General features: G+C 38.7%; 2 protein-coding genes across 11 annotated transcripts in view; one reads left to right on the top strand and one right to left on the bottom strand.

Moving 5' to 3' along the window:
- Zyx (lipoma-preferred partner zyxin) overlaps nucleotides 1-24620 on the bottom strand; it is a 110866-nt gene that overhangs the window by 70794 nt on the left and 15452 nt on the right. The gene's annotated exons all lie outside the window — the stretch shown is intronic.
- Nucleotides 1-24620, top strand: part of LOC110833276 (trehalose transporter 1-like protein) — a 41541-nt gene that overhangs the window by 6643 nt on the left and 10278 nt on the right. For 5 of the 9 annotated variants that reach the window (XM_022071123.2, XM_022071124.2, XM_022071121.2 and 2 more), the window contains one exon: nucleotides 22890-23124. In XM_022071123.2, the coding sequence (XP_021926815.1) occupies nucleotides 23074-23124 (51 nt within the window). In that variant the 5' untranslated portion in view covers nucleotides 22890-23073. Of the gene's footprint in view, nucleotides 1-17957; nucleotides 19692-19780; nucleotides 20630-20676; nucleotides 21833-22889; nucleotides 23125-24620 lie in introns of those variants that run through there. The other 4 variants (XM_022071126.2, XM_022071122.2, XM_022071120.2 and 1 more) reach the window with 4 other exon arrangements.

The following is a 24620-nucleotide window of genomic DNA, read 5'->3' as shown; positions in this document are numbered from 1 at the left end:
TATTTTCATGCAACTTTTTATGTGTTAACAATTACAAACATGGCAACGGTGCAAAACTTTTATATATATATCTGAATAATTTAATGTATTAGTCAAAATCTAATGGAAGTTATGCAACGAAAGTGACCACTAAACTGTGTATTTATAATTAATTTGTATTTCTTGCTAGCTTCGTCACAGACAAACATTTTCAAGAAAGCAGGCGTTTTAATTTCCTCCCAGGTTTTTCATGCACTTCAAAAAATAAATATCAAGTACTAAACCAAAAGATAATAAATTAATCGCTGATCCTAAATTTAAGTTAAATACACAACTGGAGGACTTTGATTAACCTTTATGATCCCAGCGTTTTGTTGGAGGGAATAAGGAAAACCAAGGATCAACTGACTTATGCTGTTTAGGAAAATAATCACTGTTTAATTCCTATAATCGTTCGAAACTCATAAATAAACACCGTGGGAAAAAAACGGAATTACTGAATACTACAGCAGGTCGTACTTAAAGTTGATACTGTGGTTTGTAGGTTTAAATGACATTTGAATAAGCTTCCAGAGCAAACAGAAATCTAGAAATACTTAAAAACATACGTAGGCCCAATAAATCAATGTAATTTCTGCCTCGAAGGAACAAAGATGAACGGGGGGCAACTGATTCTTTATCTACACGACATAATTTAAGCTACACAGGTTATAAAACTTATAACGACCATAATCATGAAATTAATCGGAACCAGTGTTGGCCTATTTCAATAAATTATAACGACAGTATTTTCAAAATTCTGAGGAAGATCACGGTAAATCTCAGTCAATACAGCCGGCAACCCGACAGCAGGTGCCCTTGAAAACAAGTTAGTTGCGTTACCTCTATGTTAACCTACGGTCCTGAAAAGAGGCTAAAGACAGCTACAGAACTGTGCTTGTCTATCGTTCGCTTCAGTTTCACTATTCTTTCGCAATAAAAAACGAGAGGGCTGCACAATTAATGTCTTTATTTCAAACAAGAACGTAAATGTGCTTTTGCCACTGACCTAAATAATTTCTAAACAAATCATACTCTGCTTTATAATAAGCAGTGTAACAACTGTGCAGTTATGAGCTCCAATTTACTCAAGAACTTAAATCGTAACCTCACATCGAGAGATCCGTGGCTAGAAACCAAGTAGGTACAGTTAAAACCAAGAGCGATACATAATCTTTTTCAGTCGCTGTTGCATACGACAGAACGCAAAGTTATTCCAAGACCCAAGCGTCATTTCATTAAGGCGTATGGTGATAACGAAGGCAAAGCTCCACAATTTCTTAATCTCGACAATCCATAGAGGAAGGTCAGCGGTCATCTTCACACTCAGGCCACTTTACTCTCCACGGAAAGAGCTCAAGTACTTACTGGACAGGGGGCTGAGTGCTGGGTGGGGCTGTACCTACGTTTAGATGTGTCCGTGCCGGAAATCCAAGCCCAGATGGCAAACCGTAGCCAATCACCCTACTGAGTTATCATAACTTCAGATTAATAGGAAATGGAGCTGCAAAGAAGATAAAGATAGTTTTTGTCATCCGAATTACTAACATTAGGTTTGCATTCTTCTTCACAAGTCCTTGTTGTAAAATAAGCCTATAAGGGACAACGGACTGTGTTCTTGACACCGGACCTCTCTTCATAAGCGTTCCCTGCATACAGAACGCGCATCAGAGATGTAACGTACATTTATCCATACGTATATCTCAAAACCTACTAAACGAATTTTGTGATGTGGGTGGAGGCAGTATGTTCCTCCGAATCGTTGGTATCTACTCACAAATCCACGCGGTATTAAAATCCAAAGGACCAACATCGAAATCTTCACTACCGTCGGACCTCAGACCACATAGATTGACACATAACACAAACTAAATTACATTAACATTTATTACGTTCACTTAAAGAATTCAATAAGGTTCAAATTTGACAGAATACAAAACAAAATGTCACGTAGGAAGCTGGAATTTTTCTCTTAACACCGAGTTCAGACCGGCTCGGGGGCCAACCAAACCTCTTTCCAGAGGATACTGGGTGGTATATTCACGGGGGTAAATCAGCCGAAGACTGAACTCTCATCGGTCAGTTGCGTCTGGTGTCGAAATTCAGAATGCGTGGACCATGAAAATCCATTTTTTTATTCGGCCGAATGTGGCAGTAATAGATGCCCCATACATTGCGTTTATTTTAAACTGTATTTTAATTTCCTGGGGTGTTTGTTTCGCACATTAAAGTATGATCTAATGTGGCCGACAGCGAAAATCTTACCAATTAGTTTGTGAATTACACCCATTTTTGTTAACGATAATATCTGACTGTATGTAGAGCAATATTTGTAGACCTAATGTTGAACGACTGTCAATAGAACTGAACCTATAATAAATGGTGAAAAACAATGGGCGAAGCAAAATCACAAAGTAATTTGTTATAATATCCCAATTATTATTAATGTACCACGCGGTTATAACTTCTAAATGCAGACATTATGGACTCTCGGTATTCGAATGTGTGAAGAAATGTGCTGTTTCCCATTGCAATTTGAGTTAGGATATTCTATTTTATTCGTGAATTTTCCATTGCACAATTAAGTTCGTTTTAAGCCAAAACAAAATAATCCTTTGTTAATACTTTACGACGCAAATAAACACAACGCGGCACGGCAGAACACAATTGGCTCTTTCGTCATGAATGCACATGCAACGTCTCATGGTGAAGACTGTGTTGAGGACGATTATTTCAGAACTTCACAGCCTATTTCTGTAAAACTCATTTTAATGGTTTCCTTCAATTTACGCCATCGGGTTTCACGAAAGTAGTGGAATACTATGACCAACTAAATAATAACAACTGCCGAAGGGTGATTATGAACCATACGGTTAGGCTACTTACCTTAGCATTCATTTACTTTGTTTTCAACGTAATTAAACGGCAAGACATGTAGGTAGGTAGGTAGGTACGAAGCCAATTTCGTTCATTTGAATACTATGACCGCCGAGGGTAAATAATCCCTGGTTCACAACTTCACAATCTTTTTAATTAATTCTATTATCACCCTCGGTTTCCATGGAAAAAGCTGAGTTTCTTGATCACCTTAAGAATCTCAAGTGATAAAAAAGAATGTGAATCATTCATTTACATAGTATGTTATACGTATGTTTGTCCACACTGTGTGACTCGTAAGTAACTCATAAGTCTTTGTTATGTTGGTTTATCATAAACTTGTTCATTTCAATGACAAATATCAGGAAACTGAACAGTCCGACTTACTCGCATGTTCTGGCACGATTCTGCTAAGCTATTGAATACCACTCGACTCGAACACATAAAACAATCGATAAAATGGTTCTTGGAAAATCTACGTACTGCATACAAACTACATATGAATTTCCTTAGTTCAAAGTTAAGTCATGTACCTAGGATAAAGACAATGGGAACATATAACATCATTTAACATAACAAAATATTCACTAGCCTTCATCGAATAGACGGAACGTATTTTAGTTTCGTTCTTATAAACTGTACAAAATTAAATCACAACGGCAACTTCATTTATCCACCCACATGCTTCATCTCCAAAGCTAATCCTCTCATTATGGTTAAATTTCATGTTTCGAGGTCACCATTAAAAGGTGACAAACAAGTTTCGGTTTTGACAGTTGTTGGTCGTGGAAACATTCTATAAATAATAACGACAGTATTTAAAACTTGGTACTAAAATGTATTTTTAACTAAAAGAATCTTATTTGTTAGGCTTTTGCATAAAGTGCATAAAATAAATGCAGTATGGGAAGTCGTGGTCGTCTGTCCACACACATACGTTGTATATCTACGGAGCACCAAACGGATTTTCATTAAATTTGGTACTGTTGGCTTAAACTAACTATTGGTTCATATCTGTCCAATATAACTCCTACTGTACATGACGCCTAAATCGGGCTTTATCAGTTTTCTGAGAAACGGCTGATTGCACGTACAAAAAGTCTAACGTGCCACAAAATACACGGACACCTCATTACGGTCTACAACGTTTATTTATAACTTTTTCCGATATGAATAGCTGCGCCTTCGCGACATTCAGCTGTACATAGTCTGCTACGAAGGTTCAGAATCCGTAAATTTTTACTTTCACTTCTCGTACGCACCTTCATGGTGCTTACATACAGAGTAAACTTCTATTAATTTTGTTGAATCACGTATCGAGTTTATTAATTCGTGGGTCTTAACCTCCACTCTCTCAATTCACCTTCGTGGACTTAGACACGGGGATAATATTCCTGAATCCTCTACCAAGGTTATGAATCCGTGGATCCTTAAATCCACTCTTGCTGTGGACCTTCGTGGTGCTTACGCACAGGGAAAGAAAAGTGCTATAGTGTGCCGTAAGTAATTATTTTACTAATTGAATCCTTAGGGCAGGATGGTCCAACGTTTTCTTCTCTCGGGACAAGAATATTTTTTTAGTTGGACCCATGGACAATGGAACCTCTCTTGGCAATATTTGTCTGTAGTAACTAGTAATAAATTAACAAATAATTTCGTAGTCCTGGTTGTAAGTTGTTTAGGGCCGGATGTGGTCCGCGGGCCGCCAGTTTTACCACGCTGTCTTATGGCATTTTACAGCGCACATGAGTAAGCTCCTACTATTTCCACATCCCGTGTTCGCCTTGCCGTGCCGTTTGTCAAAACGCATAAATCACCATCGAAATCATTCAATAACTTCCTTAAGGAAATTCGTAGAAACCGTCCCATGGCCATTAGGTAGTAAACTGTTGGCCTACAAAAGTAATACATATGCCACACTGATAAAGCCACAACGTAAACTCAGGGTTACATAATCATACCTTGTCACTGCTACGAATATGGTAAACCCGGTGTTTCACAAAGAAATGTTCACGTTTCAAGGAAGCATATTTGACCGCTATGACGAAACATGCTAATCAGAGGTCTAAAGAAAACGTTCTTATAATTAGGCGGGCAGGGGATAAGGTCATACCTAATCTTGTTTTGCGTCACTTGGAGGCAAGACTCACGACGTGGGGACCTAATCAATTAACATTTGTTTACAACTAATTGTTTAGTTTTTAAATTTATTTAACTACGCTGTCAGTAGTTCATGCTATAAAGAGCATATGTTCGATAGGGGGGAAGGTGATCTGAAGTACAGATACCAGCGCTTCTAAGCTAATTATCTCATGAATATTATGCAAGGTGTAAGAAAAGCTTATCGAATAGGCCAGATATCTTACGCAGAAAGTCTAATGGGTTATTCTCTGATACAAAGTAAGAAGGCGTTTCTCGTAGTACGCTGCTACACTTGAAAGAAGTTCGTGTGCTATTTCCTATCTACGAGTTGAACTACCTGTTAAATTAAGTGCGACAGAACGTCTCTTAGATTTATTGTAGTTTCCTCTTCCATATATTCTCCTTTGCGCTGAACAGCTGTCTGCTCCAAGAAACCAATTTCATAACTTCAGTACATTAGTTGATTTATGTCACGGTAATGTCATATAACCTGATTACGATGAAATAATTATGATGATCAATGAAGCTAAGGGTTTGGTGCAAAACCGGCGTACTTCAAAATACATACACTTGTGGAAAATCCAAGGGTACACAATTCTTGGAAGTATTAACGATGGACTTGTTTGAACACTTTGGGTCCGATGAAAACACTGAGATTCCTAAAGACATTTTACCACAAAGTTATGTAGGCCTAGTTAATTTCTTGGAAAATAAAAAAATAATGAAAACCAGTCGAACTGTACTATGTCTGAGCTTCAGTCTGTAAGGTGACAGCCTCTAGGGATGTCAAAATGAATGTCTACGAGGACCGCTGTTCCGGAGGCCAAAACATGGGCTGGGAAGATCATTAACTGCTACTTTACTAATTCCAGGACTATATTCATAGGGGATATAGGACATACATTGACAATTTAATCTTAAACTTTAAAAGAAGACTTGGAACAAATGGGAGGACAACATTAAAGTGCACCTCGGAGAAACAGTCTGTGAAAGGATGGATTGGATCGAACCATCCTGGATACAGTACAACAGTGGGCCTTTGTGCACACCGTAGTAACCTTGGGGTTTGTGAAAACAGAGTTTTCTCGACCAGCAGAGTAGCTACAAACTTACAAGAAAGACTGAATGGTTTACGCTTTGTCAGTTAGTCCATAAACTTCAATCTTTCAAGTGCAAAATATGTAAGCGTAACTTGAGTGACTGCACACTATCCATATGTAGCTGTACTTAACAGATTCACGGATCACCTTAAGGGGGTTTAAGTAAGTACTAATTAAGGCTGTTTAATCTAATAATGTGATGACATGTTACTAAGTTAATGAATATAAATGTCATATAATTTCTCACTGACAATTTGTCATGACTTCTGAAGGATCTTCGGTACTTTCAATTTTATTTAGCACGCTACGAGGTATTTGACCTTTCGTAAATGATTTATATAAACTTTAGCAATGCTCTTGTCGTTTGAAGGCTACACCAACGGAAACAACAAGTTCTTGGATAAACTAACGACGTCTACTTTCCTTTCAGTACAAATTGACAATTATATGGTTTATTAATATACTTTTGTACATAATTTCCAGTAGTTCCCAGTAGGATATAGTTGAAGATTTCTGTCTTCTGGGTTGTTCGGCTGTGTAGTCTGGTCGATGTTTACCAACGTTTCAGAGGTCATACTGTATCCGTCATCAGGGATATTCATCGCCCTGGTGACGGAGGCCGTATGACCTCTGAAACGTTGGTTAACATCGACCATACTACACACCGCAACAACCCAGAAGACAGAAATCTTCATATTCACCGCTATGAAAACTTCAAATCTTACATAGGATATATTAACTAGATATGAAAGTTCACAATTTTGCCAGAACGATTACCCTGATGAGTGACGTAACAGGCATCTCCAAAACGTCGGTAAACATCTACCAGACTGCACCTGCTTCGTCCAAAAGTGGTAACATCGAAGTAGAGATTTAGGCCTACCGCATAGTTTGATTCCGTTGCTCTTCTGAAGCGATCGCTTTGAACACCCAAGAAACACGGGTCTTAGGAAAATAGGTTATTAGAATGGGAGTGGCTGGAACTGGCTCAGGACGATATTTAATGGCGTGCTTTGCTTTATCGGTACTCGATACTATAACATACACATATAATTTTACAGAACGCTCTACACGTGTACATAAATTCGATTCGCTATTATATAACGTAAACTCCTACGATATGGGTTATTATTTCTAAAGAACAGCATATGAATGACAGTAATTGACCCCGAATCCTTGCCCGAAAATTAGCAGTCGTATTATGATAATTTATTTAATCCAGCATCCCTATTGCTATTCAATATCAGCAGCGTAACAGCAGTTGTGTAATTGGATTCTTTTTTCAGTTCAACCTAAGTAAATATTATTACAACTGAAAATCTATACGTCTTGAATTTAATGATAAATAATTTATTTTTACATAATCACATGGTATTTTAATCCCTCTCTCATGTGTATATATGTATGTGTGTATATATATATATATATACACGGGCCTGGAGTTAATTTAATATATTTTGTTCCGTAGTTCTCCTTGATACACGTCAACCACTTAAAATAATAACTCAAACTGGAAGTGCTTGCTTTTTCGTCACTGATTGTCTAAGTGTCATTATATTCCTGTGTTGATAAGAATTTCATGTTTAAGCCATGTCTCCGAAGGAATTCTAACAAAGTTCCCGCAAAACCTCGACCAGCAAAGATTCGTTAAGATCTCATCAAAGTCTACGAAGATCTATCTAATTAATTTAATCTTCCTGTCTGTATGTGCGTCCGAGTTTCGACGGCTACTAGGCTTACAAAGAAACAAAATTCACTATGATTGTAAGATATGTAGAAGTCAACTATCTATATAACATCTTAGGTATAAACAATGAAGTTAAAAAAGATTATGGTCCCAGTTATTGGATTTATTATGTTCGAATAATGATCATGCGTTTGACAGAGAGCCGGTAATCCTATTTATCTCACTTTTTCGTTTCATCAGCATGCATGCATAATATGGTTGTGATGGTTTCCTTTTAAATTCTTTCCTAGTCATGATAAACAAATTTTCCCCATCTCGTTGCGTGTCATATAAATGTAGTTGACAAAATGTCGTAACATAACCCGTAGATTTACATAGAATTTCCGCAAGTCATTCATTTTAGTTCATGTGTGCCCCACGTACAACCTCGTTATTATCTTAGCACTTAGCACTTAAGCGACCCGTTCTTCAGTTCGTTATTATCACTTATGACAAACCTCAAACACATTTCCAACGGAATTTATTCCCAAGTTTCAATATCACGAATGTGTACTGGAAGATTTTCTACTTGAAGAATTCAAGACATTCCAACAAACTATGCAACAAACGCAAATTTAAACGGAAAAATTATACGAAACGAGAATCGAACCCACGTCCTTGACATAGATGTATGCCCTACATTTGTCAGCAAAGAAAACTGATTCAAGTGTGCATGAGGAATTTGCTATACAGCCCGAGCCTGTCTGACGAGTGTCCCGCCCACACAGGACAGCGCGGAGGATAGAAAGTGTGTTACGCTGGGTAGATCACACGCGACGCGGTGAAACATGAGACACCGAGCGAGATTCACTGTTCTCCACCCCATCCTATCCAAAACGTCTAGAAACTAAACCAACAGATTCGAATGAACTTCAGAAGATTGCTTTCAAGAGCGCACTATCACGTTCGTCTCTCACTGTAGATACAAGCACGAAGATGGCTGGACAAAACGGAATTTGAAGACAAAATAACAACGGAAATTACAGATATGAACTTCACAATCTGTACTCTTCGCCCAATATAGCAGACCGTGTCTAATTCTTTCCACATCTCCGATTATTCATTTCGAAATCATCCTATTATTGCACGCTGCATTGCCTCAGCTGTTGACTCGTCATAAAATTAGCAAATAAACAATTAGGTTTTTCGTGGTTCAATCTTGTCTCTGTAGGTGACTGCAGGTGGTAGTCTACCTCGAAAGAGACCATTACCACTAAGAAGTATTTACCTACTAATCGTCATTTTTTCATCTCATTTAGTGGCATGTAACACCTACAGTTTATAAAGAGTCAGAAAATAACACAAGAATCAGTCATTCCAAACAGAAGTTTTACTGTGAGCTTTTCCATTCTTCACATTTCGGTTAAAAAGTGTAAGAAGGAAATAAGACAACTGCAACGATAGTTGCTTTTAAAAAGTTCATGGTTGAGAAACTAAGACTTTAATGGGAGTACAATGCTGTAACTGTAACTGATCTTAGAGAAAAACTTATTGCGAAAATGTGAACTAGTTTTAACAATTTCAAGCCTTATTTTAATTGCTGATTTTTGTGATGACAGTGATGAACCTTTGGGTTAAATAATATGTTATTTATTAAGAGTGCAAAGTGTTCAAGGAAGATCAGATAATAAATAATGCGTCTTCAGCAATTGCAGTACACGACCTGGCATGAGCTGCAAGGACTGCAAGAAATGTATTCTTATTCGGCTCGAAGCCAGAGATTTACCAGAAACACAATGGCTTTCTTTTTTATTTAAGACTTCGCGTCAAACATACGTAAACTTGAGGCAAAAACTGACAACACGGCGAAAGATATCTTCGTCAACAAAGAAAGACCTTAACAAAACATGTAAAATAATATCCGTTTAAAACTTTTACTGAAACAATAGCAAGAGAAAAACTTTGTCTTGTGCTTCTATAACGACGTTATACTCGCAAGCTTAGGTTCTTAAAACAGTGAAGTGGAGTTGGACAAACGGGATCTAATTTCCGGAAGGATCACGGAGATTACAGGTTTCGCCATTATGTACAGACTGGTTCTGCTGCCGGTAATTACCAACTGGATCACTGATACACTAACTGATTTAAAATTACTCTGGACCGGGTCCAGGAATGGAATTTCACTGCGATGAACCTTCAGATGTCAATATCAGAGATGCCATCGACCGACCACGGAGCACATCCAGCCTCCTATCAAACGCTTAGGCCTTCCATTGTCTCCTTTGTCGGGAGTATAAAGTTGACCATTAATCTACAACTAATGTCGAGATTAAAATGCATGGTGGCGCCCCTCCTCGCCGCTACACGCTTAGCATGACGTTGCACTGGAGAAAATATTTTTATTTGCCTGTCTCACTGGTCTCATTAGCTGCAGATACAAAAAAATCGATTACTACAAAGCTAATCAGAATTCAAACACGGTGACAAATTTATTGTATTCTTTTGCATTTTGTAAAATATTAACCGTGTAGAAACATGTTCAAACAAACGTTTCACATCTTGGTGAGTTATGTATTTTATTTTATTTGCCTTTTTTGTATAATGAGCTAATTTTTAGATAATCTATAACATTCGATTTGAGTTACGTGAGTAAATTAGAGGTTACATTAGACCAACACGATCGCCTCTTAATTCGAAATGGTTTTACTTTGAACGGATGGTGAGTCCTCAAGTTGTGGACCTCCAGCCACCTTCAGATATGGAGAATAGCTGATAAGATACTGAACAAGCAGTCGCGGACAGCCGACAAGGGATAGTACTATAGCTTTAAGAGTTAAGAGGGGGCTAATATCTCCTCGCCGTACAAAAAAGAGCATGACAGAAATGCTTCATAAGGCTCCGGACTTGGACGGATTCTTCAGAACGAGCTGGAACACGCAGAATTTTGGTTGGAAAGCCTGAATATAAAAGAACAATTGGAAGACAAGGCGTAAATGATAAGATAATATTAAAATGTATCCTAAATAAATATGATGGGAAGGTGTGGAATGGATATGGATTGGTGACAGGCTCTTGCGAACACGATAATAAACTTTCGGATTCTTCACTGCCTGAATGAGTGTCAAACTCAGCTCCATGGAATCGTTACTTTTAGTTTAAACCCTCCTGAAAACGTAATGTTTCTCTAAATGAGTGCATTTCATGAACAGTTTTCAAAAGCCATCCACTCACCTCCATCTAGAGCCAAGATTAAGAATGTGTATAATTATAAGTCTAACTTTTCTCTCCCATGAGTCTGCATGTCGTAGTGCTTACTCAAGCACCAGGGGTAAGCCAAAACTCATAAAGCAAATTCAATTTTTGATTGTATCGTTCAAATGTAACCCTTAGTTTACACGAAGCCAGTAATGAATGTTATCAAATTCCCTAAGATATTTATCGTACAAGAAATTTTTACATAACATAAAATAAAAGATGTCATTAAGGAATGATCGTTAATTTTTGTCACTTTGGTTCAACGTGGTAAAACTTTAACTAGATACACAATTATTACTCAGTGCAGTGTGATTATCTTTACAAAAATAGATTTATATCTGCAATAAATTAATAACGAGGTCAATGAGATACGAAAATCGTAAACGAAGAAGTTGCGAAATAAGCCTACTTGTTTTGGAAGTTGTAGTTGGTCTGCAGAGTTTCGCCATTATTTTCACTTGCGTTCTGCACCACCCACCTGCTCAACCCGTTGCTGTAAATTACTTTTAGGTTAATATTGACAGAATGAGCAAATAAATATCATAAAATCTGTCTGCAGCAAACTTTCCAGTTTGTGTTTTGTTTCGTAGCGACCTTGCAGTTGCAGATGTTTATAAAGATCACTGGTGTTAGATTTTTACTCATCTTTAAAAAGGGTGCAAGATCACGTAGGAAATTGTTTGTTTTGAATTTACATCTTTGAATTCCTCACACTGCGCGTATTTTATTAACTTCCTGTTCTTAATACATGCTTTAACTTAGAGTCAGTGTTGCTGTAAACATTAGTGGTATACATGTCGTATAGGTTATTAAATGAGCTAGAAAGAATAAGTTATCATATGACAAGTATTTTCAGTATTAAGATGATTTACCAAAAACGTTCTTCATCCAGGAATCCCTCCTATTTTAACCAGCGTTAACCAACGCAGATGTATGACAGGAAGGGTATACAGCAAAAGATACCTAAACTTCTTCATACTGTGCACGAGATACCTTTCTCTTCTGCTCTCAGCTTATTCATTTGTGTGGCAAGATCAGTGCAGCAAATAATTCTTGCCTTATTCTATTGAGTAGTCTGCAGTCAATCAACAATCCCTTTTAAACGAAATAAAGTAGGCAATAAATGACAAAAATGTACCCAGAGTAGGATTCGATCGTGTGGCCATGAATGCACTCGCCCAGGACATTAACCTATGGGTTGAAACACGTTCTACTTTTCTTTCGATTTTAAACTTTGAAGTACCTAAACATTGACGTCAGAAGATTTGAGGTCTCGAAATCTGCAGTAGGAATATAAACTTCTGTGAGTTCCTTATGGAATTCCTTGTTAATAACATAATTATACACTGCCATCGAAACAAATACAGGTCTTACGAAAAAGGTTACTTACACTAAAAAGTCAGAATGGAAATGATTAACCCAGATTCTGTGTTTCCGTGGTTTTATTCAATCTCTCACAAATGTAAATATACAATCCTGACACAACACAATTACAAAAACCATAAGAAACAGGGCACATGTTCTGTGGCCGCCCAAACACTGCAAGCTCGGAGCATGCACACATGTTTTGACTTCTAATCCGAAAGGTGACTAATCCGTCTTCCAAAGATTCGTACAGCGCGTGTGGAAGAAAAATTGTCCTTAGAATTAATTTTGAGTAGGAAGACGTCAGAAGGGCTAATGCATGTAAATAGATGACTGCACAAACAAGAAAAATAAAGATAGGAGAAGCTGGAGAAGGAGGGGAAACATGAGAAGAATACGACGATGAAAATGGAGATAGAGGAGCAGAAAACAAGATTTTTCCTTAAACTGATCAACTAGTATCAGAGTCTCACTTTCTGTTATGTTATGCACCGCCATTTGCTTGTGGTCATGACGTCACATAAATGACACGCACGGGTTATATATTGGCAGGCATGAACCCGGTCTGGTGCCGTTCCTGCTCTTTATGGTAACGAAACGAGTTGCGTCATTCATAAACTGAATATCAAGTAGGGCATAATTAAAGTAGCTCATTCATTCACACAGAATGTAGTTTCGTTTTCAGGCTACTCAGTTCTTTGTTATTCATACCGTAGTCATAAACATCATGAGTGGAAGAAAAATCAACTGCTGTTTGTTTCATTTGAATTATCCCACTTTCTTTCAAAATTATTAACCAAGTCACCCTGTATTGTTCTTGTTGTTTTTTAATTACTAGAGCAGGGCGCTCCTTTCAGAGCTCCTACGGGGGGGTTGGTCAAGTTTGTAAAACGCAACCAACCTTGTGTAAGAAACTAAACTAACCGCCCCGAATTGAGGGTTAAAACAATAGGGGGTTGGTTGCGTTTTGAAATCTTAAGTAACATGCTAAACTAACTGCCCTTCGGGGGGTTAGTTAAGTGTCTCATTCAAGTGTTTTAACCCTTGAGTAAGAAACTAAACTAACCCCCCCCCCCCGAATGGTGGTTAAAATACTTGACGAACCTCCCTCCGGGGGGGTTGGTTGCGTTTTAAATTAATGAGTAAGACACTAACTAACCCCCCTTCGGAAGGGTTAGTTTATGTCTCATTCAAGTGTTTTAACCCTTGAGTAAGAAACTAAACTAACCCTCACCCCCGAATGGCATGGTTTTTTCTTCCCAAATACTTTCTTGATCTACAGAAAAATAATTGTAAAATTACTTTCAGAACTTAAAATTGGCTGTTCCGAATTCACATAAGATCCACTAGAAGACTTTGTACACCCCTGTTCTATTATGCAATTAGGTCAATTAAGAGCGTATTTCCAGCTTTGAATGTGGCGTGATTTGTTCACAGCTTAGTTCATTGTTCTGTGCTAGAAATCTTCAGTTTATTAATGGACACAAATTAAGATTTGCCCGGGGCAACAACCAAATAAGTCCACCTGCACGTGCTGTCAAATTGGGATTGGAACATAGCGGACAGGAAGTGACCATTTATCGCGTCTAGAGTGTCACGGCTAAGAGACTGCGATGTTGCGAGAAGGTTCCGTGAAACCAAGGCGGTATCAGTAGGGTAAGATACAGCGGTAGAAAATTCCACAGCGTCAAATACAGGTGTTCACACTGAGTGCGGGATTCGTATTTATTTAACGGTGTAACTTCATATCGCATATCGTGCCTTACCTCTACCGCTATAACATACCACGTTGGCCTCAAAGACCTAAATTCCACTTGAATCCGTCACCACGTGTATTGTGACTTGGCGACATCATAGATAGTCCCACCACAGCTGCCTCTTTCTTTAAACAAGCTCGGAATGTGTATTTCGTAACAGAATATATATACAGTAAAACCTCTCTAAGTTGGACACTTGTGGTTCCACGAAAATGTGTCCAACTTACAGAGGTGTCCAAGATAGAGGGAAAGAGAAAAATCATATTGTGGTATAATGACAATATAATCTAGTTAAATAGATACACTAACTGCTGTAGGCTTACTTGAATTAAGAATTAATGACAATAGTATTAATAATAATAATCTTTTGAAGCCCACTCCCATGTATTGCACATTACACCCCAGTCTCAATATCATTTTATAAAGTTTATTCCACCAATTTTCGCTTCCCCATCGCAAAAAGACAAATTCCATTTTGTTAATACAGTCTGAACTCAAATGCAAGCACAGTACTGATGGAGTTAAAAATGTGTCTTCTGCAATACTGTAGTCCAGTTAAGGGTTCAGCAAAAGAATAATTAAACACTTGCAATGCATTCCAATGATGGGTTCAATGTCCATAAGATAATCCTCCAGAGAGGAGGCATTCATCAGTCAGAAATTCAAAATAACAAAATATGTAACTTAAAAAGTTTCCCTGAGAAGCATCAAAGTTAAGTGCATGAACCTGTCCAACTTACAACAAAAGGGGTGTTCAAGTTCCAGGATAAAGGGGTGTCCAAGATATAGGGTATTGTGGACATGTAAAATTATAGGATATTCGCCGGTTCCAATTAAAATTGTCCAATATAAAGGGGTGTCCAACTTGAGGGGTTTTACTGTAATATCTTCTTGCCTTCTTTGATGCGTTCATTTACACTCACTGAAGCCGCCTTTTCGATATTTCCTACTTTGGCCACCACATCGCAGTACCTCAATGCTTACCACATGATTTTCCTCATCCGTCATTTTGTTACCACCGCTAGTAAAATATTCAAAAGGACGATTTTGAGGTCGTGCACAACGGCACGAACTCCATATCGAATTTCATCCAAATCCGTCAAGTGGTTCTTAAGCTGAATCGACCGGACAGACGAATAGACACGACTAGCACATAATGCGTTCTAGTTATCAACTTCGTGCAAAGAACACATAATAACTGAAGAACCTGGAATCTAAGTCTCCTGCCTGTTTGTATTAGTTGAACTTGGACCAAACAAGCACCATAAACAGTACTTTCACTCAAAAAGCAGGCATATTGACTTTAAAATGCATGACGGAACGCAGATGGTTGAAAAATCACAAATTGAGTGATTCGATTGTCCCTTCTGAAATATAAAAAGGCTGAGGTAAGCGTTCAGACACTGAAGGGTGCACAGTTATCATTCGATGCGTCAAATGAGAAGATACGGCTATTTATTTAATTAGAAAGTATGTTGCAGGAAGCAATCGTGGCCTGTTTTAAGGAAAGCATATCACAGCATTTGCCTTCGAAAGCAATAAATAAATAAACGGAAACGATAGAAAGAAAGAGACGAAAGGACACAATCGTATTAATACGAAATAACTGACAATACTTTGGAATATTCGGCAGAAAATAAACACTTCAGAGTGAAAATATCACATTAAAATGATATCCACGTTGAATTAAGAAGATTTTTAATATGTGAGCTGCTTTCTATCATTTCAAAAAAAATTATCTCCCGTGTCATATCGTATATGAAGAGATGGTGAAGGCAGGTGGTCGAAGTTACCATGCGGAAAAATAACAATAAGAGCAAGCGGACTGTGTGCGGAAAGACACATTTGAGGCCGGTATATGCATCTCATGGCCTAATCCAAAAACTCTGCTACTAGCAAATATTATACCAAAAAGTTAAAGGAATAATAAACTTTTTGGTATAACATTTGCTAGTAGTCTACCCAAAATAAAATGAAACTAAATTAAAAGAGTTCAGAATAAATATCACAATCCGGTACGTAAACTATTTCAGCTTTAAAGATACTACTCAGGTACTGGCCTGAACCAGATGTGGGCAAAATTTTCAATTCGTACGTCTTCCATTTCTCTTCTCTTCGCTGTCTTTCCTTTATCTTTATCTTACTCCATCTCTCTCTCTCCTACAGTTGCATTACTCTGCATATATTCATCCGACATGCAGGCTTATTTTTTATGCATCATGTTCTTCCTCAGATAAAGTCTCAGAAAGCAAAGTACAGAGTAAAATTGCTTGAACATAAAAATAATTAAGCACATTATTTTCCGCTGTGTTCTTTCCGTTTGTTGGAAGCAACTGTACATTAATTTTCCACATAATTCTCGGGAGTACAGAAATGTTTTAATAAAGAGAGGTTCCTTGTTTAATTCACAGTCTACAATGGTTTGACTACACTTATCTGTTCTGTACACATTTCTAAACCAACCTCATTAACAGTTTCTAACAGAGATCAACTGTCAGGCCCACACAAGCCAGAAACATAACTTAAACTGTATACTGACAAATTGCTGAGTTTAAAGTCAAATAACGGACCAATTTGCGCAGAGGCTCTAATAAAATCAACCAACAGAAAGTGTTATAGAAATGCTGTGAACCGAACACTGCTGCCACCATGGATAGTACTTTTTAATTATTGTATATGATTTATTATATAATAATAAGGTAATGTTTATGATTGTCGATATTATGCATAAAGTATTACAGCCGTTGTCGTGGTAACGATTTGAATGAATTGTTAGCTTTATTTGCATCACTGACGGTAAAACTACTGCCTCCTACGTCTGGCCAAAAGTTTCCATGACTCGTGGACAGCTTTAAACATGTGTAGTTCCAGTCTTGTTAGTGTCACAAACGGAAGTTTATAAAGTTTATTTATAAGTAAAAAGGGAAACCTTCAGACATTCGACCAGCTCCCAGTTTAATGTTTTTCTTTATAAAAGTGCCGTTGCTCGTTAAACCCACTGGTTTTACGTTATTTGCCACGTAATTTCAAAATACAACAAAGACGGAGAATTTATGTTAACTGTGTCGGCCATGCTCTCGTCGATCAGTGGTGCTCCAAACACTGAAACACAGCACAGCTGGATATATCTAAAGATATAATTTATTTTTTCGATTCTACTGCGTTCCATTGTACGAAGTAACACTGAACCACGGAAGTAATACAGAATACCTCGGATTATTGAAAGCGTTAGCCGGGTAACACAGCTAACATGATTAACATAAATATTCTGCCCTGGACGCACGCATCAACAGGACCGGAGCTGACATGTCTCAGCTCACACCACTTACCTGGTTTATCACGAACGTGTTTCTACTACCCGATGCCGGTGAAGGCAAACTTCCACCAGAAGATAATGAGATTAGATGGTGACGCGACTAAACCGCAATACAGGCAGGTTCTGTTTTGCATCATACTGCGCCTTAAGTAATGTCCCTGGGATTCATTCTTCAGCGATATATCGGCAAAACATGTGAGCTCGTATATTCGAAAACCTTTCTGTCTTTTTGACAGTGAAGCTGCCAAGTGAGAACTCATGAAATGTTTCCGTATTGTTGCCGTACCCAAGTATCTGATTCTGCTTATGCATATGTATCACCATTAGTTTTATTCTTGTACGTATTTTTAAAGTGAATGTGAGACGTACAAAAGAGTTTTACATTTATACAATGTGATATTCAGTACTGTACTACAAGAACTTCTTTTCTTTTTGTAGAGGTAGTTAAGGTTTAGTGAGAAAAATAAACAACCTGCTGGCACGTATATTCCTGAGGAAACTGTAACCGTGTAGCGGTACAGTTATTGACGGTGCAGACCTAACAGACCGTAAATATTTAGCCAGTGACGGTTTATAGATGAATGGAACTGAAATTCCACAAGCGAATTATTCAATAATCTATCTTCAGAATGCTACACTGAAAAGCGGAAATAAATCTGGAAGGTTCGCGGGCAGAATCGAAACGCTTTGTCTGGCATGTGCGTGCACACGGCGTGACAATTCTGGAGAGTAGCCAAAATCTGACCACTTTGGCCTTTTAAAATGTCGCCAATAACATCAGAGTTTTCTGTTGTCAACTACATTTCTATGGCTGGAGTATAAGGCTACTGACTACCTGGACGCTGCAGTCATCACGAAAGACTGACCGGGGATTCCCACTTGGTCTCGCGGCTCTCCGCGTTTCGGTTCGCCAGCCATTCGCCTGTGTCCGCATAAATCCATATACGTCTTCATATAAAGCGCCCGTCATTTTAGTCCAACATTAACCAAAACTGGAATGTGTCGACAGACGTGAACAAACCTCCGCAACGTACAATTTAATGAAAATCCGTTCAGCGGTTCTCAAGTTGTTACACGTGGACCAACAACAGACAACGTGACAAAGAAGCCCGTCATTGCACCTTGTCCTCAGCATGTTCAGTCCAGGTCACGCCTCGACACCCTCTTCAGTTTATAATTTCATCCTGCATACTATCTATCCATTTATTTATTTTTCCATCTATCAATCCATCCTCCTTTCTACCTAACAAGCCACCCACCCTTAATCCACCAGATGTTCATCCTTGTATCTATCCATCCTTCCGATCTACTCAGACATCTATACTTCTTTCAGTTCTTCTATTGACGCACTACATTCATCTCTCTATCACTTCACCCAACCTGTTTTTCCTTCTATGTAATATGTCGTATATTTGACGACGCTGTCAGTCTACACAGCGTTGAACTGAAGAATGAATAATGAATTTCAAGGATCTGGAAGAAAGCGGTCGCGGCACAATTTGCTATTCCAACAAATACCTGGACAGACTGAGGAAAAATTATAGCCGGTCTCCTGACCAAGATTTAAAGCCGGAACCTCCGAAATACAAAGCCGGCCGCTACGTTTTCTCCAGTTTTGTTTTGTTTCTTCTCGTCACCCCTCTCCATGTCCCTCAGGCCCTGCTCGAGGCTGCTGCAATCCCACCCCATCCTCACATCCGCAGGCTGCATATGACAAATCCCAGAGAAAACACTGGAAGTTGAACAAATGTCCTTTTGGGCCGTCACATGCACTCTCAAGCGTCAAGAATCGCGTGCGACTCCTACAAGAGAGCGGGGAATATAAGACATGCCACTCCTCCACTCTTATCCCTGCCCCGTAAGTAGTGATTGGAGGCAGACCCGATTAACCAACCATAAGGGGGTGGGGGATATATGAGAGCAGTACATCTTAACACTCCAAGTGGTTGTCCTTCTAAAGCCTAAAACCTAGGTTATAATGCTTGTCTCCCTCCGCTCTCTTTACATGAAAAAGAAGGCGTGTGTTTACTGCGGTATAAGATCTAACACGACTGATTCCATTTGCTAACCGAGAGGCCGCATAGCAGTGCCGCTGGAGCCTATCAGCTGTGCAGTGGCTAGTGTCAAGCAGTGTCTGTCTTGATTCGGTGATACGACGCTCGACAGCCACTTTGCCCAGCGTCTGTTAACGCAAGGTACGAACTCGCCAAACAGTTCTGAGTGTATTTTATTGATAAGGCATGTTCAATATTGGAGCTGATAATTCTGTTTGCCCAAACTGAATCCAAATAACATTTATTTTTAGTTTAAGAGATGTGCAATCCACGAGGATTACAACTGCGTGTGATATAAAATATGGGGTTCAAGAACATTTATATTTTCTAAACGCGAGAAACGTTTTCGGCGAATAGACATTGTAACTGGAACATTTAACAAAATAAGTTCTAAATAGTAGAAAGAGAAAAAGATGGGTAAACTAAATTGAACCGGCTTAAATAGTTGGGCTTTTGTCAACAGCCGTGAGAACCTGAAAATGTAACTCTGCAGTACTTGTTGGTGTACTTTTATACTCATTGTTATTTTTTGGCAATACCAGTTGTTCAGGGGGCCATCTGAATAAAGCTCACGGGTCACTGGTGTTCCACGGATAATTTTTGGGGATGTCTGATTTAGAGTGATGTGCGTCTTTACATTAGATCTATTCTCCAACGCGTTTCACGTTCTATGTATAAAATTAACGTATAATGACTTACTCTGAACCAAGTATACATCTTTCCTCTCCCATGAAGTGAATGGGTCTCAAAGAGATGATTTATAAATCAGATGCGGAAGCTATCCGTCATGTTGACCCTCAAAGTGTAAGGATGAGTGATTGTCCTAATGGACAGCTTATTCTAAACATGTAGAATTGCTTGTTATTTTGTTATTCAATTAGTCATAACAAAAAAAAACTAAAACGCAGATCCAGTAGGAATAAAAATCACTAAGTTGCCAGTAACTAAGCGTTATAAGCTGTAGGAAATAAACCAGTGCGGAGCAAACCGAATCCTAAACGTACCACGTACCACCTGCAAGCCTCAAAGGAGTGTGGATGTCAGACTTCGCGCATTCTTATCGAACTGTCACTTTAGCGGTAAGTCTCTAGAACTGTATTATGTGTTCTATCTCATCGTGTTACAGGTTAAACTGACTTGGCTTCTCGTAAATCACTGTTTTCTTGGATGCTACGCCGTGCACTCTGGTAGACGTTTATCGACATGTCAGAGGGACTTACTGCCTCCATCATCACTCATCGCTCTGAAGATGGATGCGATACGTTCCTCTGAAACGTCGGTGATCATCTACAAGATCACATGGCGACACAACACGGAAGATCACGAGCGATACCATTCATTATCACCTTCTAATCTCACTCCACACTGTTAAATATACAGAGCTATTCAATTAACAGGAGTCTATTTTGAGTGGGCTATCCTAGTAATGATCGGAGATTAGTCAGGCTATCGCCTATAGTTTCGGGCATCCTTTACTTCAGTATAATGAGACTTGTTTCATAGGCGTATATTATATAGATGTATATTACACAGTATATAACATCTAATGATCAACGCCTTCACCTTGTAATCAGTTCTCGCATTCTTAATCTCCATCGTAGATGGTAATCTATCAGCTTCTCGTGACAGTCTTTTTTACCCACTGGATGAGGGGCTGAGAGGGCAATAGACCCGGCCTAGACATCATAATATGGATAGGGGAAACAAAAAACAGATAAATAATTTATGTGAGTCAGATCTTTGAAACTGACCACCTGCAGGCCAGAGTCAAAAATGGGAGGATGGATATAAAGGAAATAGTTTGTGGTATTTTAAATTATATTTAACTTACTCCTACGTTAAGGTTAAATTCGCCATTCTAAACAAAACTGTCTTTACTCCGGGACCATTACAAATAATAATGTTATGTATAATTAGATGATTAGTACACCAAATATTATGAGTATCATTAAAATTATGTGTGGAATGTATACAAGAGAGATGTCGCCCCTGACATATGACCGAGTGTATTAAATATGCTGCTTAGTCAGGGGCATCTCACAAATTAAGGGCAGTGATAAATGAGTACGGAGCAATGCTGGAATGATGATTATCGGTGGAAATTGAAGAATTCGGATAAAACCTCTTTCTCTAATGAAGTCACCCGGGATTCAACCCGGATCTCCGCGGTGAGAATCCGGCATCTAGCCGCCTGAACTACGGTATGGCCATTACACTACACCCATTACATACGTCGTGAAGGAGAAATACCGAAGATACGCACGTGTAACCCTTCATGTCTGGTACAGTGGAAATTCCACTTGCTAAATTAGGTTATGTTGTTCTAGTTTTAGGTTTAGTACTCGCTTCCTCTGCTTCGGTTGTTCATAAGTTTGGCATATGAGTGGACATCAATAACAGTTAACTGTCTCAGATAAGAAGGTCCATACTTAGTTTCTACTGTCATAAGAATGTGAATAAGAAGAAGTTTCCACTGTTATGATTCGCGTTTCACAGTGAACGGGAATTCCTCGATTAGACAAATTAATTTGAACTGTCCAGTGAAAGCTCAGTCAGTTAACTTCGTCTACTCTTGCTGAGTACCAGTTCAGCTGATACGTTTATTACCTAGTTAGTTAACTGGTTGTTTAAGGGCGTTCAGGACTAAAATGTCCACAAATGTGCTCATATTCTTCACCGTGTCTGTCTATCCGTCCGTCTGTTTGTCTGTTCACATATAATAACTTGAGAACAGCTGAGATCTGATAATGGGGAGTCTTGCTACAATTTGTCTAGACGTTCCAATTTTGGTTCGTGATGACTTAAATGCCTGTTTGAGCAGAGAAGTGAATCCTCATCGGGAAATTCCGATGTGGGAAATCCCAGCCAGATTCCCCTGACATTTACAAAGACGTATGGTCAAATTCTGGCGAGCTTTCCGGAATGGTCACGCTATTTGTGTGGCTCCTAACTTGTTTCATTTTGGTTATTTATCAACGCATTCTGAATCGAGTGCCATAGATTATATAACGTCAAATGGGAGGGTAACTGTGAATTATGAATAAATAAAGATGTGGAAAGAAATAGTCTTGGTAAATTTTGAGGCATATCCTGAAATTTACATGAGCAGAAAGAAGAAAATCACGAAGAATTAGTCTGGTGTTCAGCCTCCCGATTACGGAGGAGCTGTAGCTACAAGCCAGCTACCGTGCCAGTATTAACGTAACAGCATTAGTTAAGGAGTCTTCTAGTAAAAGACGCCAAGGAATTGTCTGCCTAAGCTTCGTGTGTAACGGAGGTAGATTCAATTGACTGAATGTGGTATTGTTATCTATAACGTGTCTATGTCGCTTTTTCCAGGTGAAGCAATGATATGACACAGAACTGGGAGAGAGAGCCTTTCAGCAAAATGCAGAGCTCCACGTGACTATTTCACTATCGCTGTCGAAAGGGGACTGAGTGCCGTAAATGTTTTGGGAAGCAACAAATTGTTTGTGAACGGCGTGGCAATGTAAGACAACCCGATCGCTCGTCTATCGTCATCATGATCGTGAAGCAAGTGTGGAAGGTCTGGCAGTGGGGGATTGGCAGAACGGCAAGTACCTTGCGTTTTTACTATTAGGGTGACTGATCAATCACTGTAACGCAACGTTAGTGAGTTCCTTGTTTCATTAACAGGTTAGTGACTGAGGTAAGTTAACTTTTACGGTGCGTGAGTGAATGAGGCAATGAGTAACTGAATCCGTCTTTTAGAGAGTAAATAAGTGATTGAATGAATGAGAAAGACGAATGAACCTGTTAACGGGCCAGTGGCTTTGTGAGTCTCTGCAGGTGTACTGACATGCATTTTAAAGACAACAGAACAGGACTTGTGGCAGCGCGTCCTTGTGAATGCCTCGGGAAAGACAAGATTCGGGATTGACTTTATAATGTTGATCTGCAAGCCATTTCCTGTCACAACTCGCGAAACATTTTGGACGCGTTCCTTTTAAGGAGCGTTAAATAAATCAGCGTTATGCGGGGTCATTTTAGTAGAGTACCTAGATGTTGCGTTCCTAAAATCGTCACCTGTTTTTGAAATCTTAGGCTATTGCTGGGTTATTGGAAGAATATTACAGATAAAACTGACTGTTTTCTCCTATGTTCCGCAGTGTAATCTCGTAAATATTTAACGACGTTTCAGAGGTGCTTACAGCTTATTAGGGAGAAGAAATACATAATTATACTCGCTGCCGTGAGAATCTAAATTCTCACATCACTAATAGTAAACAGTGTTTTATACAATAAATAAAATGGCTAAATACAGCTATAATTGTAATAACATATGAGAAGTGTAAACCAGATAAGATTTACGAATGTTACGATGACAAATGAACGACACTCGACGGCAGCCAGAGTAAGCACTGCATGTTCGTGCAATGGCGTCACGTCATGCAGAAGTTATTTGTTGCTTTTATAGAAAAATCAGTCTGAGAGAAAAATGCGTTATAATGGATCAGCGTTGTATGGGGCAGATTTAAACGGATTGTGTACTGTACCTTGTGTAATAGCAGGCTTGGGCATTATAAATAAGTCATGCGCTGATGATAGCTTTCGCACTCGACTGTGAATTCAATCAGAACTTAGCAACTTACAGGTCCTCAGGTAAACGATGGAGCAAGAGGACTGGCCTTTGAGATCCTTGCGTAACCTGGACGAGGTCTGGGGCTTGCTAGACCATAGTTCCAACAATAAGTTTTCTGTCCCCTTGCCCCCTTTGTACCTGAAGACGGAAGCAGAATCCAGGTTTCGAAACGCTGGAGATTTATAATTTCTATCATGTACAGAGTCCAAAATAACAATTGTACTGGACACATTAATGTGTAGGTCACCTCAGTCTGTGACGAGTATGGGAACTCGTCGTGCCTCATGAGAAAACATCACAAAATCGATATATCGCATTTAATTGGAATTATGAATACAGTATTTTATAAATTCTGTCAATTTTCAAAAGGGTAAAAGCTTAAATGAAGCTGAAAATTATACGGGATGTTCAATCGGATAGGATAATTTTTTCCGGAAATGAATTATTGAAACATATGTATTATTGTT

Source organism: Zootermopsis nevadensis, unplaced genomic scaffold, assembly GCF_977971745.1.
Source record: "Zootermopsis nevadensis isolate Lab colony 2312 unplaced genomic scaffold, Znev_1.0 Znev_ptg000015l, whole genome shotgun sequence".
NCBI classification, from domain to species: Eukaryota; Metazoa; Arthropoda; class Insecta; order Blattodea; family Termopsidae; genus Zootermopsis; species Zootermopsis nevadensis.
This window is presented reverse-complemented; position numbering and strand designations above follow the sequence as displayed.